Here is an 18,723-nt window from a genome sequence, read left to right on the forward strand (position 1 = left end):
GCAGGACTATGGGAATAGGATTTCAAAGAGAAATGAAAACAGAATTTGGCCAGAAAATAAACAGCCATTCATGGATTCACGTTCTTGGGTATTCCACTTGCTGTTCACTTCCTATGGGACCTGGGCTCGGACCAAATTCTGGGGTCTGGATATCCTCATACACATATACATCTAAAATCTGAACCTACCTTTGAATTTTATGAAAGAGTCTGTTATGAAGGCTGAGTGAAAACTCCACAGAGCTGAAGTCTATTGCATTCCAAGTCTAAACTTTTGACCTGGCCTTGAGTCCAATGTTAACCATTCTTCTCCTTTTGTGGAGATGACTTTTTTTGCTTAAACCTCACAAACTGTGGAAAAGTCCTATGTGGTTTTATTATCTGCTTCCACTGCTAAGGTACCCAAGCTTTGAAGTTAGCCTGCGCATGAGGGGCTCAGCACTGGTAGTTGGAGTATAACTTGGATTCACAACCTCTGTGGTAGTTTGAAGGCCAAGCTGATGCATAACAACAATACAGATCTCCCAAGAGCAAGGGGAGCCAAACTCTGTATTGATGAGGACTATTCCTCTAAGTACACAAAACTTTCTAGTATCTTTTAAACCCTAAATAAGTACAAGAGCCTGGGGAGGTGGAGGCAGCAGTTTAGCAAATGAGATTTTTTGCAATTGCAGGAAGTCAGACTAAAGAAAAGGGAGGATTCTTCACTTCTCCGGGGATAACTGATGAAATCCAACTTTGGATACACCACAGTCTAGGACGGAGAATATGAGTGTTTATTGGAGCCCTCTGGGAGGGACAGATGTGCTGTGTTGAGATATGTCCTTGTAGCCAGTATTCTCATCTGGCTTCTTTTCTGGACGTGTTCTATAGAACTAACAGGCAGTAAGATCTTTTCTATATGTCTGTGCACTGTGAAGTATAAAATATGGTAAGCACTCTCTGAAATGGCTTATAAAAATGATAGAAAGGAACTCATTTTCTCTTTGGTTTTCTAGAGTAACGCCTGTAAACTCTCATTAAATATCTACAATAATCTAAGTGAATACTACCTTCTAGAAGATGCTTCCTTAAAGCTTATGAATGGCAGCACAATCCTGCTAGGACAGCACTAGCAGATGTTTCATTTTTCAGTTGCTGCGAAGCTAAGAGCTGACACGTTAATCCTCATTGCAGAGTTTAGAAGCTATCACTTGGAGCCGACCCCTAAAGCACTGACAGGTCTTTTTAGGATCATCAAAGCTCTCTGTATGGAAGGCCTGTCTCTGCAGGAATGAGCATATTTTACATTTCCCTTTAACAATCTGTTTAACCCAGATTAAATATGAGCATCTTGTCTTTTCCTCTTTCCTTTTTCTGGTTTTACTATGCGTATCACACTGCCTAGTGGAAAGACAGTAGTCTAAACACTCTTCTCAGTGACCAGGGACAATTTCAAGCTAGCAGTGTGCAGTTTCTCTAGTTTGACTGACTTTCAAACACAAGTTATGTTCATTATAATTTGACTTAAAAATGGGTGAGAGTTGGAAAGTGATGGGGAACACGCTACCTTGGCATCTGCAGAAATGATTATAACTTGAAGCTCCAACGCCTGAGGAAGTCGCTGTGGCTTAGCGTGTTGCCACGTGCCAGCTGTGCCCTGGTAGCTGACCGTATATCTCAGGACAAGGTAATGTGACGTAGCTTAGCCCATAGAAAAGGAGCCTACAGGCAGTAACTTCTTCAGCCACTGTAATTTCTTCTGAGCTCCCACTCAGCCTGCGTGGAAAGACCTGACTAAAATGCTTCTGTCCCATTCCATACCCCATCTGCCTTTTGTTACTCACTGGCTACGGGTGGTGCCATGCCTTTGGAGGCAGCTGACTGTACTGAGCTCACCATGCATCTGACTGATACATGCCATATTTCACTTGTCTTTCACTTCAAATATCTTTATTCTTACTCCTCTTTGGTTTGACTGATTGAGATGGAATGGTACAGATATAAATGAGAAGAGAAGCTGGAGAATATAAACCCATTATATATAATTCTCTTCTTACATGGTAACTTACATATCTAAACAAGGTGTAGGGTGGATTTACACATAAAGTAGCTACTCCGTAATTAAGTTTTTCTGTGCAGTTTGTGCCCCATAGTAATGTGAGGCAACATACCTCAGTTTGTAAAATAAGAGACCTCAGTTTTATCTTGGGATAAAAACATTCACGTGGGCCGTTTAGTACAGAGCAACTGCTGTGCTGCAAATCTATATCCCAGCATTGGTGTAACTTATCCTCAAGTATGTCATGGAGTCTGCTAAAGCTACTAATTTAGCAAAGGCTCAGAAAGGGACTGGGCATTTAGTAGGCAGCAAGCCAGGTGACCAAAAATGACCAGTACACATAACCCATATTTCAAGGTTTAACTTAGTTTGCTAAAGATCTGAATGGGAGTTATCTTTCCAGCTGTCTCCTGGGCAACATCTCATACCTTCCTCTAAATGTATGGTACCAGTTACTGCATCAGCTGCACAGAAGATTCTATGTAGCATTTCCTATATGCATGCTTGTATCTGAGAATAGAATTTGACTTCCTAGTGCTGTCAGATGAATTAAATTAAATTTAGAGCATATTGCATTTATTTTCAAAACCTCTTTTCTTTTCTTGCTTTCTCTTGCAAGTGAGCACATCTGTGAAGCAGCAGTACCATGACAACATCCGCTGGATTCGGGAGGCTGGCAGGCACAGCTTGGTAAGTACACAACCTCCTTCAGCACATGTGACTACTCCTGGTTCAGAATGCAGGAGTGAAAAGAAGGAAAGGGCATGAATAAAAAACACTGGCTGTGACTCCCAGGGCTGAGAACTTAAACATCTCTCCGCAGCAGGGTTTTAGGGTGAGCTGAAGCAGTTCTTTCCCTTCTCTTCCTCATCTGGAAATGGTCAAATAATCCAGCAGTATCTAGTCTTATATCTGGAGTTAAACAAGTCAATGATTCACCCTCCACCTCATTTGCAACTACCTTTCTTTCAGAGCACTATTGAAAATGTCCTTCTTGGCATTACTTTCACCCAACCTCTTCACCTCTGTGGTTCCCAGTACCCTTTTTAATACAGGTGATGATGCCAAAGAACTGCCACTCTTTTGCATTGGAGGAAGCAGGATACCAGTGAAGCATCCTTTGTTTTTCTTGCTCTCACTGTGAAGATAACCGGTAACACTGTATGGTTCACATGTGCTCTCCTCATCTGGAAGCCAGATTGGTCTGTGGGGTAAAAGCTGGAGAGGAGCATAGCTGTGCACCACAGATGTTCTTTGCTGTTCTTTGCCATCCCATATTTCTCTTCCCTTCCAGCCCACCAACACCAGTTCCAAATCTCTGCTTCTCCGCTGTTGATAAGGGATTTGTTGATAGGGGGATTATAGCCTAGCAATCAGGTTGATTTAAAAACCGGGATTTATTCAGTAGCAGCTGAATACAGAAATACATCTCACTGATTGTGTGAGTGGAGATAAAACTCAGTTCAAAGAAAGACTTTAATTTCTTTTTTTCTGGAAGCTGGACATTGACGAAGAAGTAATCTGCACTTTCTCCTACAGAAGGGGTCAATCCTGTGACTCCATTTATCTGGGGCCTGAAGATAAGAGAGTTGCACAGAGTACCTTATCGCTCTGGCATTTTTATTTTCCAGGTTGTTGGCTCTCAAGCTAGAATCTTATATTCTGATCAGAGAGGTCGTGTGTCTATAGCTGTGGCTATTAATCGAGCGATTTCCGAAGGAAGGATTAAGGTTTGTCTTTTTTGACTTGATATAGTCCGGTAATTGTGTTTAGTATCTGAGACTGGGGTGGCAGATGGGAAAGCGGAAAGCTTCAACCAGTGAGAGTAGAAGTGCCTGCTGTTTACATGGGACCAGTATTCTGTTAGCATGTATTAGAGCTCAGTCCTCCTCTCTGCCTGTTACCTGCATTGCACTACATAATAGAAGAGAGATGGATTTAGAAACTATGAAATATGCTACCTTTTATTTCATGTTGGGAATCTGCCTTATTTTCTATTTGGACATCTACAAGCACAACATATCCTGCTGTGATTTGCTGAAAACACAAGGCACGGACTCTTAACTCCTTATCAGTGCCACAAACATTAAGTGTACAAGAGACTGTGCCACTGCCCAGTGCTTTGTGCCCTCTGTCCCTCACGTTCAGCCATGTTAAGGCTACCACCAGCTCTGCAGTCAATTTTCATTTGCATTGCGTATGTGAATGAAGAAAATCATTAGGCTTGATGCTGCCACTCTAGTGCATAATGAGTAATATCTTAATCATCTGAGTAAAATCCCACTGACCATATGTGGTGGTGGTAAAAGCGCGTACTATGGGCAAGATTGTATAGGGATTTTCTAAGTTCTTCATGAGTATTGTAGGTAGGTGCACAATGTGACAACCTGGGGGACCAAAATCCTGAAGGCACCGCTCAGTAATTATACCCATTACTCGCTGTGTGTACTGCAGCATCAGACCAAAAAATGTTCACTCGTTCATCTCCATCTTTTTTATAGCTGTATTACAATTACCTGTTTCAAAGGGGCAAACTCAAGCAAAACTTAGAATGGATTCTAGCTAGAAAACGTCTGGTTTTTGTTACTCAGAAAATGTTTGTTAAAATATTTCAAATGCTGTTGACCTCAGGATTCAAAATTAACGTCACTGCAAGCTAGTCTTAAAAAATAAACCTGACCAGACAGAGCATTCCCTTGGAACTATGACTGACCAGGTCATGCTCCCAGGCCCTTTAGATTTTGTTGCATCCTTTTTTTTCGTTTCTGCAAATCTCCATTCCCCTCTTGCAAGCTGGGTGCTCACGTCTATTTTCAATGACTTCCTAATTCACTGCCAGTATAAACCAGAGTCAGCTAAATCCAGACCACACCATGCCAACAGTGAATTATTCTCATATAAATGCCGTGCATGGCAAATGATAATGAAGACCTGCAAGCTGGTCTAGATTCATACTGTCAGTTAAATTCCAGACCAAGAATGGGCTTGTTTGAGCTGTGTGAAATCACTGATTTTCATTGCTAACTTATTTTTAGTCTTGAAGTCTTCCAAAAGAATAAACAAATGTGAAATTTCTTACTGTTAGTTTTCATTTTCAACAGCAAACAAGAAATATTTTTAATTAAGATTTTTACATACTGAAATGTCTTTGAAACGGCAGCAAAGAAATGCTCAGATGAAATAACCATACTGTTTCCCCTCTTCTCCCTGCCCTCCTTTGAGGATGCCATTGGCATAAAAACAAGCTCTTGTTCTTAGTTATGAAAGGATGGTGGCTTTCATGAACAGTGTGTGAACAACTGTTTTATAATAGTAGCAGGCAGAGAATGTGTTTCAGGGGGTTTAGGAGAGGGAACAAAGCTGAGGTTTGAAATGACAGACGTGAATTCAGCAAATGATCATCCTCGGTAACACTGACAGTCCATGAAGGATTTCATTTTCTTGTCTTTGGCTTTTTACAGGCTCCAGTAGTCCTCAGCAGAGATCACCATGATGTGAGTGGGACCGATAGTCCTTACAGAGAAACGTCAAACATTTATGATGGATCAGCCTTTTGCGCAGGTCAGCAGAGCAGCTGAGGTTTGTCTGTCCGGGCAAGCAAGGAAATTGCTTTAAAAGAGAAAGTGGGTTTTTTTTATGCAACATTTTAAATTTTTTTTTTTGTTTAACCCTTTAATCCAAATTAATCAGATTTCCTGAGAAGCTTTGTGGGATTTAATAGTGATACAGCCATGAATATGGAGGTAGTTAAACAGGAGAGGTCCAGAACAATGCTGAAAATTCAATTAAGATGCACCAGATTTACGTGAATGTAAATGGAGAGCAGTCTATCTCAGGACTGTAGCTTCTGTTTGATTTTAATTTGGCACCTCACTATTTCAAAGAGCCGATCTGAGCAGAATTACAGCTGTATTTCCTTGGGATCCACAAAATCAAAATCAGGTCTATAATAGTATTTTGCTTAAAGCAAAAAGATTCATAACTGTTTTCATTTCATTGCCTGAGGACTCAAAAGAGTCTGGAGTTTCTGAAAGGAACTTTTCTGGTCATAAGGGAACATACTTTGATAGTAAAAGCGTAAGAATGGAAGTCAGGCGTTCTGGATTAGACTCCAAGCCTTGGAGCTTTCACTTCAATATCTTACAGTGTGACTGTGGGCAAATCGTGTAGGTTTGCTATACAAAAGGAGCCTTTAATTCTGCACACCTGACCTGAGCTAACCAGACTCTGCTTTTAAGTTTGTGAAATGGTGCTTTAGAAAAATAAGCCCAAGAAATATCAGATTGGAGACCTGAAAAAAAATGCATGAAGCACTAAGCAATTTTTAAACTAAATCTTCCACAATTTTCCGTCCATAAAGTGGAAATTATGATAATAGCTTTAGCCCAGTAGTGTTTCTGCCTGACATGAACTGACAATCACAAAGTGGATTGAGATTGGAGGATACAAGCTGCTGTAGAAGGAGAAATCATGATAGAAAGAGCTGAGCATATTGGATTACTTCCGTTACAGGAATTCATAATAGAACCAAATTGCGGCTCTATTTTAAGGAGAAAAGTTCCCTGCTATCTTAACTGGATTTCCTGATGAAATGGGGCTTTTAGCTGTGTCTGTCAGTCCCACTTCAACACTTTTTGAGTATGTTGGCTAGTTCTAATAGGCCAGATGGATAGATGCCTCAAATAATGTTTCTTTCTGACAAGCTGTGAGAAAATGGTGCATCTGCAGAGAAGAGCAATCCAAAGTAATGTCTCCACCAAAGGGCTTAGCAATATAAGGAAACCTCAGGCAATGCCTTCAGAAGAGGGCAATTGAAACAACACCTGCTAAAGCCCCATTGTTCATTATGCTATGTGGTTTTCTTTGCAATTTGTGATTTACATGAACTATTTGCTTTCTCCAAGGGCTTATCTAGTGCCTATTGACCGCTGATTTCACTGGTCTTTGAAACCAGGCCTAACTCTGTTTTACCAGATCAGCCTCTCGAGGTGATAAAAGAACATCCTAGGTCTTCCTCTCTCCTTTCTTTCATGTTCTTTTAACACCACATTTGAGCTGGTTCAGTTGAAATTTGCTCCTCTCTAGCACACAGGAATTTTCCAGAGTGTTTGCCTGTCTTTTGTTTTGCAGTCAGCACCTCAGCCTGATCCTTGGCAAACATGGGTCATCGCTGCTTGGCAAAGTGTAGTTCAGCACAGACATTTGCACAGTTAGTGACCTTTATTGAGGCCAAGGAGCAGCATGTTATTACATCGTTAGTCCACTTGCCATGCTTCTTGTCCAGCCTCCACTCCTGTCATGCTGGTGGCTGAGGAAGAAATCTGCAGGTTTTTAGAATATGGGGATTTTGATCTCTCCCTTCCCTCTTGACAGCACTGTAATTATGATAATTGGGTTATTAAAGTGACATAATGCCAGATGAAAGATGCCATAATGGGGCTTTTGACAGGGTTTAGCATAGATTAGTGCTCAAGTAAACTCATTTTTCCATCAGACATGTAACAACTGTGGGTCTGCAAATGTGGCTGGTGAGGATATTGCTGTTTGTCTCTTACTTTTTGCTGTTAAAAGCACAGCAAATGATCTATTAACTCTGTCCTGAATTAAATCTGGACAAACATTTTCAGTAAATTTTACCCTGTTATCCTCTGGGTGTACCTCTTTCCACCTCTCTGGGGGTCTCCTTTAGCACAAATTCTAGTGAACATATAAAATTCTAGTGAACATTTTAGTGGAAATCATGTGTTTGACATTAGTGAAATGACATTTGTCTGCTAAATTATTTTTCTTCATTTTTTAAAAACAAAAGGAACCTCCTGTGTGATTTCAGCCATTCATGTTCAGGGTAAAATTCCCTCATGCCCAGAGAATGGGGGCCAATATCACTTTCATCTCAACTGTGTTCCCAAAATGCAACTCCTTAGCTTTAGACTGTCTTTCTGCACAGGGCTGAATTAACTCTGCAGTCTGACCTCAAAATACTTCAGGCTTCTGGGAACTGCAAAGCATGTAGTTTTCCACTTGTCCCCCCCATTTTGAAACCCTCCACATGGATGTGACCAGCCTGTTCATCCATGAGTGAAGCATCCCCAAGGAAAGGATTGTATTTCTCTCCCCCCTCAGGAGGTATCTCCCAGCTGAGGAGTGATTAGGTTCTTCAGCAGCTTGAATTGGATGAGAAACGCAGAAAGCCCTGGAGTCCTCACAAACCACAGTGTGACATCGGCATTTGCAGTGTAGGGGCAAAGAGTGGGAGGAAAATCTCTCTTGCCTGTTCCTCCCAAGAATGAGATGTTCACTGTGTATCTGTGAGAGAAGATGTGAGTAAGCCCTGCCTCCAACACTGCCGTCCCACAGCCACAGGCAAGGTGTCGGTGGAAGGAGTGAGCACCACAATGTAAAACCGAGTGCAGTATATCAGAGCCATGATGACACCTTTCTTCTCCTCCTAGACATGGCAGTACAAAATTTTGTAGGAGATGCGTTCAGAGGAGCGACCTGGGTTGCATTGCACAACGGTGGTGGAGTTGGCTGGTAAGAACTTATTTATGTTTCTAAAGCTGGACTCTGAATCCCATTACCGCTGCTCTGTGTGTGGGGAGGGGAGGAGAGACAGGAGGGGAATTGCAGAGAAGATGTGTGTATTACTGGAGTAGTAGTACAATGTCATGATCATGGGAAGGATGGGTTTGGAGACAAGGGATGAAAGGATGTATTATAAGGTAAAGTGTGGTGTTGTATGAGGCTTTTTTAATTAATGCCCATGTCTAGAAAAAGTGTTTTGGACATTGGCCACAGCACAGTTTGGAGAACTTAATTTGCCCAACAAGGACAGTCTGTCGTGGTCTTTCTGAACAGATCCTGCTTCCAAAGTTGTCTTCACACATGCACAGCCAGAGTGTTAGTGGATGGATTATGTTTAGGTTTCCCCTTAAGCTGTGTTTGACTCTGTGACCTTAGGACCCCAATATAAATGCCCATGTGCTAAAGTGCAATGAGGGGTTACTGATACAAACCAGCCCAGGTGCCAGCAAACCCCCAGTCTTCTTTCTCCCCTTGCTCCTGCCTGGTAGGATAAAAGACCACAGCCAAGTAAGGACTGGATTAAACACCTCCTTCACATAAGATGTAGAACTAAGAGAAATGCCTAAACTGAGAAGCAGAATGAAAGAAATACCATGTATGGAGAGGGAAACTGATATCCTTCATATGCCACTACAAGGTTACTCTGGATGGGCAGAGGTGTAGGGAAAAGGAGAGCCTGGCCACACTGCAGGCTTTAATTCTGGTTTGTTCTTTCCAGCACAGTCTGGCGAAGTCTCTCACATTTACAGCCATGTCTTCATTTTCTGGTGTTGCCAGTCAAAAGGGGCACAATCCTCTATTAAATACTATAGTGAATCCTCCCACTTCCCTGTTCCACCCAGCTCTGGAATATGCCAACAACCGCAAGCCAAAGAACTTGTAGCAGATGTTATCCTCAGAGACACTTGATGATACTTAATTATTACTCGTCCGGATGAGCTGGATCTAGAAAATATCCCTTCAAGTCAGATGGAGAATTCCCTCTCCTGTACTCTTACTCCTTTGATTTCGATAAAGTAGATACTGAAGAGAAGGTATGTGAGAGCAAAACTAAACAGTGGGATAAAAAAAAGCTTTCTGAGGGCTTAGACGCATGGAGTGACAATCTGGCTTTACTGATTTCAGCGATAACAACCACCGTGGCCGGGATTTTATTCACAGCTTCCATAATTCTGAATGGAAAACACATACCAGAATATCTGCTTATTCTGGGCATCTTGGTCTCAGACTCCAGAGGGAGCAGCAGACGAGATCTGTCTGAATGGCCTTAGCTGAGTTTAACCTTTTAAAATACCTGCTTATGAAATACAAGCAAAGAAAATAACTTTACACTACCTGTTGTGCAAAATGTTTGGAATATTTTAATGATAATTATAATTGTTAGAATTGCTAAAATAATTGCTTATGCCACGAATGTTCTGTGCATTGATGATGCTTAATTCAAAGGACACAAATTATCATATTCCCTGTCTCTCTGGCCTCTGTAAGGCCAGTCCCTCCCGCACATTTCTAGCCCTCTGAGCAACTAAAAGGGAGATTGGCTGAATGGTGAGACTGCCCTTACTTCTGGAAAACTGGCACTGACCACACTGCAATTTCAGTTGTATTGTTTTAGTTGTTTCTTAAGTGGAGTTACATCATTAGAAAGCTCTTCCCCAAGGCAGAGCAGCGATGCTGTCATTCATGTAATGCATCAGAAAACTAGCACGTGGCTATTCACTGAAATCAAAATATCGATGGAAAAACAGGGTTTGGTTATCCTTTTTGACATTTCCTATGGCTGCTTAGAGGCTTGCCATAGTGGAACAGCATCTGCTCACCTTGTTCTCGGGAGCAGTCATAGCCCTCTGTGATTAAATTACTGTGCTTCAGTGAAGAATGCAGAGCCTGAAAATTAGGCCTGTCTCTGCACGAGCCTTAATCAGCCACCACGCTGAGACTCCAATGGGGTAACAATGTCGTGTCATTAGATGCTGTGGTCTGGAGAGCCCCTGAAAGCCACAGCAGGACAGTTGGTTCTGCTCCGCTTAACTAATGGTGGCACCACCCTGGCTAGTTAAGTGCTGCACCCCTTTGCCTTCTAAGGAGAAAGAGAGGAATAATTCAAAGCTGGTAAAAGAAGCAAAACCTACCCCCAGCCATAGCAAATTACTTTCTTTGGGTGGAAGAGACAGATGCCTTTAGGTTTTCGGACCCTGTTTTTCTTTTTCTCTGGAGCGCTAATAGTTCAGCTGACTTTGCCATAAAGAATTCTCCGTGTGCCCGATAAAATCTTCTTGTCATCAGCTGATTTGGCAATGTGAGAGTGCACATGGAAGCTTATGCATATTTATAAACAAACACGCATGTGATTAGAGAGAAATCAAGTTGTCATTGGCACGTTCCTGTTGAGGGAGTTCTGAAATGGCAATTGCGCTGTGTGCGGCTCTCGGTCCTCCCTGCGCGGGCTGGGCTTGCCTGGAACCGCTGACAGGTCTGACACGTCTTCCCTGTGAGGCTAGAGAAGCGCCTTTTACCTGCTTTGATTTTTCTGCGCTGTAGCCTTGTGGGACAAACAGAAAAAGCAGGATTAATATTTATTTAGCTGGAACCTGCATCACATGTGCTGTTCGAGAGACTTAAGATTAACATGGTCTTGACTATAATTACAGCAAATGAATGTTATTCGTTTCTTGCTGCCTGTTTATTTGCAGGAGATTGTGTATCAGCACGGAGCCCGAGTAACCTGTAGTAACAAAAAGGCAGAAGCAATTTAAGAATTGAAACTGCGCTGTTGACAGTGTGACATCTTGATTGTGAGAGAGGCCTTGTTTTCTTTGATCACCTTAGGAGGAGACATCTGGAAATTATAGGAGGTAGCTCAGGTCAAAATGCCACATGTTTCTTTAATTACCTGAAAATGTGACCTAATGCTAATGAAGGCAGAGAGCTCCCCTTTAAAAGTGAGAGGTTTTGCTAGAAAATCCATCCTAACAAACATTGCCATTTAATTTATGAGTGATTTTTAGACAGTAGGACAGATTCTGATGAGTGATTCTGACTTACACTGGAGTAACTCCGTGGAAATCGATGGAGAAGCTCTAAATTTATGGAGTGCAAGTGAGATCAGACACTCACTGTTCATGCCTAAGCTTCAAAGGATGCTTTTTGGGATGTTGTGCACACAGGGGATCTTTGCCGCTGCAAGAACATCATCTTCCCATGTGGAATATCTTGATAAAGCACTGGTCCAGAGGTCTGATTTTCTTATTATCTGATATTGCCGATAGGCTGTCTTGAGGTGTGCTCATGCGGTGATCCCAACTACATTGCAATGGCGTCATTGACATTCTAAGTGTACTCTACCTTGGTACTTTGACAGTAAAGAATAGTGCTAATTTGGTCTCTGTTCACAGAAGCAGCAGGGTATGGCGAAGTAACTGGCCCTGGTCTTGATATAATTACATTTGTAATGTTGTCATCCAGTCTGGTCCTCTCTTTTGGAGAAGACAGTAACAACATGAGCTATTCAAAAAGTGGAATTTGCAAGAAATGCAGATGTTTGCATGTTTGTTTTGATCCTAAAATAAGACTAAGAGTAGAACTAATGAAAGTTTTCATACAGTAAAAACATCCTGGGAATTAAATTCCAGGCTGAAAAGTGTTGACAGTGTCAACCAAAAAGAAACATTTTGTTTTGAAGCGTCAGAGCTTACAATATTCAGACATCTCAGTTGAAAATGTGATGACTTTTTTTCAAATTTTCCTGTTAAAGATAAGAAACTGATTCGTTCACTGACATTCTGCTGTGAGAACTGTCAGTTTCAAGAAAACTGTGCCTTTCAATAGAAAATGTATTTGTAATAATGATATATGCAGTAATGCTAAAGTGGAGGGAACTCACAGAATGGCACCGTGACGGTGAGATCTGGAGCTCTAAGTTCCCTGCTCAGCTGTGTGATAGGGTCCTACTCAGCACACAGGTAGTGAATATAACTAGTGAAAGGGAATTAACGTCATGTAAGTAACAACATGACACTGAAAACAATAAAATGTGAGTTCTGGTTGCAGAAAGTATATGCCAGGTCTGTGAGGCTCCAATGTAGCCTCATTTCTCCGTTTCCTGAGAAGCTCAAGTTACTGCTGGCAAATATACAGTAAGAAATTATTCCGTCCTGGACTGGAAGACACCTAACTCCTGTCTGGTTCCTGGATATGTCTGAAGTCATTCTATGTAAATTTTGTGAACTTACTCATTACATTAACTGTAAAACAGAGGAAAAAACCCTGCCTCTAGGGATCTCCATTAGTAGCCTCTCACACCACGTGTTGGTGTATGGTATGCCCCGTCCCTCAGGTATTGCAGATGCTGAGTTATAATGACAGAACTCTTATAGATTTACAGCAACAGATAATTATCCAACTGCATTCACCACTATTCGCCATATGCAACGAAATAGGAACTTGAGCGGGCCAGACTCTGAAGTCAGACAAGATGTTTTGCTCTACATGCTTTCCCTGTCCTGTTAAAACCAGACTGGTATTTCTCCCAAGTATAATCTGTTTTAATATATTTCTGTTCTTCTTCTGCCAATAAGTCTGCTTCCTGAAAAGTTGGCACTGATGTCTTTAAACATCTATATATCTCATACAAAATGAATGACTGTTTTCGAAACGATCGAGGCAGATGTGCATTAAGTGGTGGTTAACGCTTTTTTAATAAAATACTTATGCTCTCTCATTTGTCCTGAGAGAATATAAATAGATCCATCTGTCTGCTTCAATAAGTACACAGTCCTCCTCATGATCCTATCTGTATGGTAGGTTCTAGCATAGCGACCATGAACAGCTTAACCTTTAAAAATACCCTGAGACAGGTAATGCTCCAGCCCATCAGAGGCTCTAACCTTTCTTTACTTGTTTCTAGAGCCAGTACAGCGTGCAGTCCTCAGCAGATGCAGCGCAAGCTTAATTTTTGGCACTCCTGCTTGGAGCAAATGCTGACTGCTAGCTGGGCGTTACAAGAAAGGTGGAATAAGTTTGCTGCAGGTCAGGAAACTAGGCCTTTGCCCAGCTAAACTCCCCTTTTTTTTTTTTTATAAGTATAAAAGGTCACTGACAATGTTTCTTATTCAGTACCATTTCTATGTTCTCATCCTTCTTCTTGCAGGGCAACCAAACAAATTAACTCCTGTGAATTTTGTGGGATTAGTTTGAATTATTTTGATTTAATTCTCTTACATTTATATTTTTCAGGGGTGAAGTGATCAATGGGGGATTTGGCCTGGTTTTAGATGGGTCCACAGAGGCTGAAGAACGGGCTAAGATGATGCTCAGCTGGGATGTTTCCAATGGAGTAAGCAAAGCTTTTTATATGTGTGTTCACTTTAATATCTTCCTGCCTTTGGGACTACGTTTATTTAGGTACTCAGGTTCCAGTGCTCCTGTTCTTTTTAACTGAATGGGACCATGAGCACTCGGGCAGGAGTTTTTGGGGTCTGTGTTTTTCTATCCCAGGAATAGTCCTAATGGGCCAGGAGACTAAGTCTGTTCACTGCTGCTAATATGGGTCGTTATGAGCCTGATTCCACTAGAGCCAACAAGTTGTTTGGTTGGGTGTTTTTCTGCAGCCAACTTCAAAGGGCTTTAAGTCAATAAAAAAGGCAGAATAATTCTTGGGTAAGGAACTTACTGTAAAGGGTGAGGGCCACCCCCTCTGACTTTGCAACATATTGGAGCCCAATAGTTTCCACATATCTCAATGTGCATTTTGTTATTTTTTTGAGCAGAAAGGGAAGCATGCTTACGATAATTTTGTTAGACGCGTTGGCATTATTGTTTGCTTACATAATACAATTGAGAAATATATGAACTTTAGTCTTGTCTGTTCCTCACTTCTAGATCTAGGTATCTTGAAGTGCCAGCTCGCCCAGCCCTTGCTGCCATTAGAGTTTTTGCGTTCCATTAGTGTCCAGACGGATCCTGTCTGGGTTTAAGACTAGGATCCCATCTCTGAGGTGGCAGAGAGATTTTGATTCAATACTCGCAGGGAACCTAATCAGCAGAACATAGTGATGCATAGTCCGATTAAAGGACAAAACCTGTTGCATTTTAGTCATGAAACCTCACAAGGACCTGATGTATTGAGGGAGCTCCTTGCCAGTGTTGACATGATCTGTTCTGTTTTACTTCTCATAAGAATTGCAGAATTCCTTCTTGCCTTAGGCCTAAACGTTTTTTTTTTTCTCCCCATAAGACCTGGCATGACTGGGGGTAGAAGAGGAGGAGGAACAATTTGCACATATTCCCTGTCCCAGATCTGAAATAACACATTAGTAAACTATTAAAGAAGGAGGAGGAGGACAATTATATTAATTTGTAGATTAGAGTAATGAAGACAAACCCTTAACATGCACTGTGTATCAGAGACGGCCTATTAAAAACCCAATAAATCTTTTGCTGGTCTGATTTATTGCAAGCAAAAGCCTTGCTCCTCCACACACATGTTGAAAAAGGACATTCTGAGACTGCTACCCATATTAGATACAAGACTGGAAAGAAACTGGAGTGTACCTTTGAAAATATACTGCCAGGAATAATCATAGGTGAGTGGCAGGAAAATTGAGTTGTTAGCTTGCAAGGTCATTTCTAGCTGTTATTACTATGTTCCTGGGAACTCACTAGGCTTATATTAATATGTCTAAATATTTTGCTAAATTGGAACCTAAGTATTTTCTTTCTTGAACACTTTTGAGTCTGAATATTTCAGACACTAATTTGCAATTCATAATAGAGATTTGTAAGGCATTGAATAGAGGGAAGGACTTATTTCTTTTGTGCCAAATCTTGACTTTTTTTCATCTGGGGAATCTGGCTTGTACACAGACCAAAACACAGAGTTTTTCAGTTGGAAGAGGTGTTTACCAGTTCCCTGGCTGACCATAGAGTTTCATCCTTATGTGCTGGCAGAGAATTTGGCTCCTTGATTTCATATTTTGAAAACACATTGAGTGACATTTTCCTTTTAAATATTTATCCCAATACAAAGGCATCGATTGCTTAAATGATACAGTTATCTAAAGCAAGTGCTAGTTTCACAGAGCTGGGGTGGAGTGCACAACTACTTTTAGTGAGAGAATTTTGTAAGGCTTGTAAGTACCTGGCTCTACCAATATTTTCTGTCCAGTGTTTCGTTTCTGCATGCGAATGCACCAAGTCTATCCAAATAGTACTCATAAAAATGAAGTAGGTATTACAAAACCTACTTCCAAAATCAGTAAGGAAAGTAGGAAGAGGCAGAGGGTTGAAAGATTTATTGTCATGAAATTGGGTGCCAGTGTTTGCGCAAATATTGTGTAAGGTGGTTGTGGCAAGAGAAATGCACAATTTTTACACCCATTGATTTTCTGGTCTGACAGGTCGCCAGACGCTGCTGGTCAGGTAATGACTATGCTTATGAAACGATCTGCCAAGCAATGAAAGAGAATGCCACATTGAAGGTGACTCTCCCTCACAAGGTGGTGGATGAGAACATCTTGGAGCAAGCCCTGAAACGTTAGTGGTATTCCTGGTGCAATGTTGTCCTTGCAGATACTTTTGAACTCGTCTCCTTGATATCCTGTTTTGCTCTCTGGCCAAATGATAAAAGCCTTGCAAATGTCTCCTCCATGTGAGTTGTTTTTTCCTCTTTAACATGTTAATGGGGCGAACTGGTATCTGTCTGTGACAGGTCCACTGATATCAAGAACGGTCTTTTCACTAACAAGTTCGGAACAATGTTTGCAATAAGAAACTATGCATTGTAAGGAAAGGAACTGGAATTTTGTCCCTGAAAATTAAATGGAAAAAAATATATAAATAAATCCACTTATTCCTCATAATTCATAAATTAAGGAGACTCTTAGGTCTGGTAGATCAAATGTGGAATGGAAATTGGAACACTTCATTCTGATTCAGAGTCTGCTGCTATCAGCAAAGACCCATGAAATCCAGCAGCCAAACACATGAGTGCGTAAACGAACTTATTCCTCAGCTGGTGGAGGATGCACTGATATCACGTGTGTTAGGCTCAAGCTTTTCTATATTGCCATAAAAGCGTTTGTTGATCGCAATAGAAAGTGATAGATAGACTGTAACTGGTTAAGCACAGGTAGCCTGCGTGTGTTTTTCCCTGAAATTTTCACCACAAGCAGGAACAGAATGCTGTGCCAGGTAAGTGGGGGGAAAAGCCTGAGGGCAGTTAGTACTAGACCATTTCCAAACATCTGACAGCAAGGCCAGGAAAATATGGAACAACTCACGATAAGTTAGTGTGAGCTAAATTCTGCGTCAGTCTGAGATGGTGCCATTCTGCTGAATCTGATGTTGGGTGCGCTTTGCTGCCTCGCAATGAGGAGTTTGTTCTTCTGTAGAAGCCCATTGCACTTGAGCAGCTTCTAAATGGATGGAAACCTCCAGAAAATCTAGATCCTTAGTGCTGGCTGCTGCTTTTTAATGAAAAGCCATAGGCTACTTACCCATTTGGATGTGAGTGGTGCAATTAGTAGAGCACTATAACAAAATGATTGTGTAGACCTTCCTTCTGAAATAAGACACAACTGATGTGAAACAAACTAAAGCAGCAAAGACAAGACAGCGCGGGCTTCCTGCACACAGAAGTTGAAGATAAAGTAAAATAGAGATAGAACGGTCTTTTTGGTCTCCCTTATTCCCCGAAAGGGTTAGGAAGGCACATAACCCAGTGTGCCTAAATGCAACTGAAAGAAACGTTGTATTTTGTACCTGAACCTACTCTTGTATTTGTGTTAACAGTAACTAACTAAAGTATCTTGTTCTAATGGGCTGTGATGCTGAACCAAAAGTTGAGGCTTACTTTGAACACCTATACACATACATATTGACAGTTACATACATGTATGTATTTACAGAAACATTTTACATCCACATCTATATGCGTGTGCATACAAAAATAATTCTTCTAAGCTATCACATCTCATGCTAAGCATGGCCCTTGTGTGTGGGCCTCATTCAGGCTCCACCACAGAGCATGAGCAATCCCTGGACTCCATCTGGCCTGCCACTCAATCTCCTTGGCGCTGTATCCATTGGCCCTTGGAAGGGGAAGGGGTTACACAGGTAAACATGCATCGGCGGCTGTAGATTGGCTGTGATGAGCTGCAGTCCTCAGGACTGTGGGGTCTCAAGAACCCAGGCAACTCTTGGACTCTGTGGTACTTGCCCAGTGAGCACACTCTGCAACTCTCTGTTGCCTCTGGTGCCAAGTAAAGGAAACCATTTATTTTGAATCACAGATCAGTTCTTTACTCTGTTCACGTACTGTGTGTGTCTCCAGATGAAGAGTGAGAACCTGGCATCTGCTTGTAGCTGAACCTTCTGTGCAGTGCAATCTGCAGTTGATCGGAATTGCTTTATATTATGGAAAAAATGCTCGCGTTGCCAAGTTATATAGTTGAGATGTGACTAGTTGTCAGCCAGATTTGACAGCCTTTGCTTTGACATATGTTATGCATTACCTATTCTTAATAACCACACTGGACTGGGTCCAAAGTTTGTATCTTGGTATTGTACAAAACCAGTCTAGTCTTCATAGCCCAAAAGTGCTTGGGTACTGTTTTGTCATGAGGAACAACTAGAAAATACACTGGCTTTCCTGTACTAAGGAATGTACAGCTGCTTCATAGATACATCTCAATTCTGAGTTGAAAATCCACTGAAGACAAAATGTTGAAGCAATATTTATTATGAACTATTGATCTTTGTATTGTTTAGTACTGTAGTACCTGCCAGCATGCTCAACCTTCACATCCCAGAGAAAAAAGGAACCTTATTTTCATCCTTATAGCTTTACTGACCAAGGGACATAACCTTGCAAGTACACCAGTGTTGAAAGCCACTCGAGTCCCTAGGAGTTTATAAACTCGGGACTACTTGTAGTGAGACGCAGAACTGGAATGTATGAGCACAATTCAAGAGCTGCTAGTTGAAGTTCTGATTATAAGGATTATCATTTTGTCTATAGAGATTATAATATTGTCTATTAACGAGGTAGCATGAATAAGGCAAAGTGGGTTACAGAAAAGCAGTGAACAGATGAGCAGT

At 41.4% G+C, this 18,723-nt stretch overlaps 1 protein-coding gene across 1 annotated transcript in view; it reads left to right on the forward strand.

Annotated features, from left to right (window-relative positions):
• UROC1 (urocanate hydratase 1) overlaps nucleotides 1–16,163 on the forward strand; it is a gene marked incomplete at both ends in the record, with an annotated part of 45,573 nt that extends 29,410 nt beyond the window's left edge. The window contains 6 exons of the mRNA XM_082487878.1: nucleotides 2,660–2,730; nucleotides 3,672–3,770; nucleotides 5,502–5,601; nucleotides 8,493–8,574; nucleotides 13,861–13,960; nucleotides 16,023–16,163. Coding sequence (XP_082344004.1) covers nucleotides 2,660–2,730; nucleotides 3,672–3,770; nucleotides 5,502–5,601; nucleotides 8,493–8,574; nucleotides 13,861–13,960; nucleotides 16,023–16,163 — 593 coding nt within the window. The remainder of the gene's footprint in view (nucleotides 1–2,659; nucleotides 2,731–3,671; nucleotides 3,771–5,501; nucleotides 5,602–8,492; nucleotides 8,575–13,860; nucleotides 13,961–16,022) is intronic.
• Between the last annotated feature and the right edge of the window lie 2,560 nt (nucleotides 16,164–18,723).

Source organism: Vanellus vanellus (assembly GCF_965231255.1).
Source record: "Vanellus vanellus genome assembly, chromosome: 9".
Classification (NCBI taxonomy): domain Eukaryota; kingdom Metazoa; phylum Chordata; class Aves; order Charadriiformes; family Charadriidae; genus Vanellus; species Vanellus vanellus.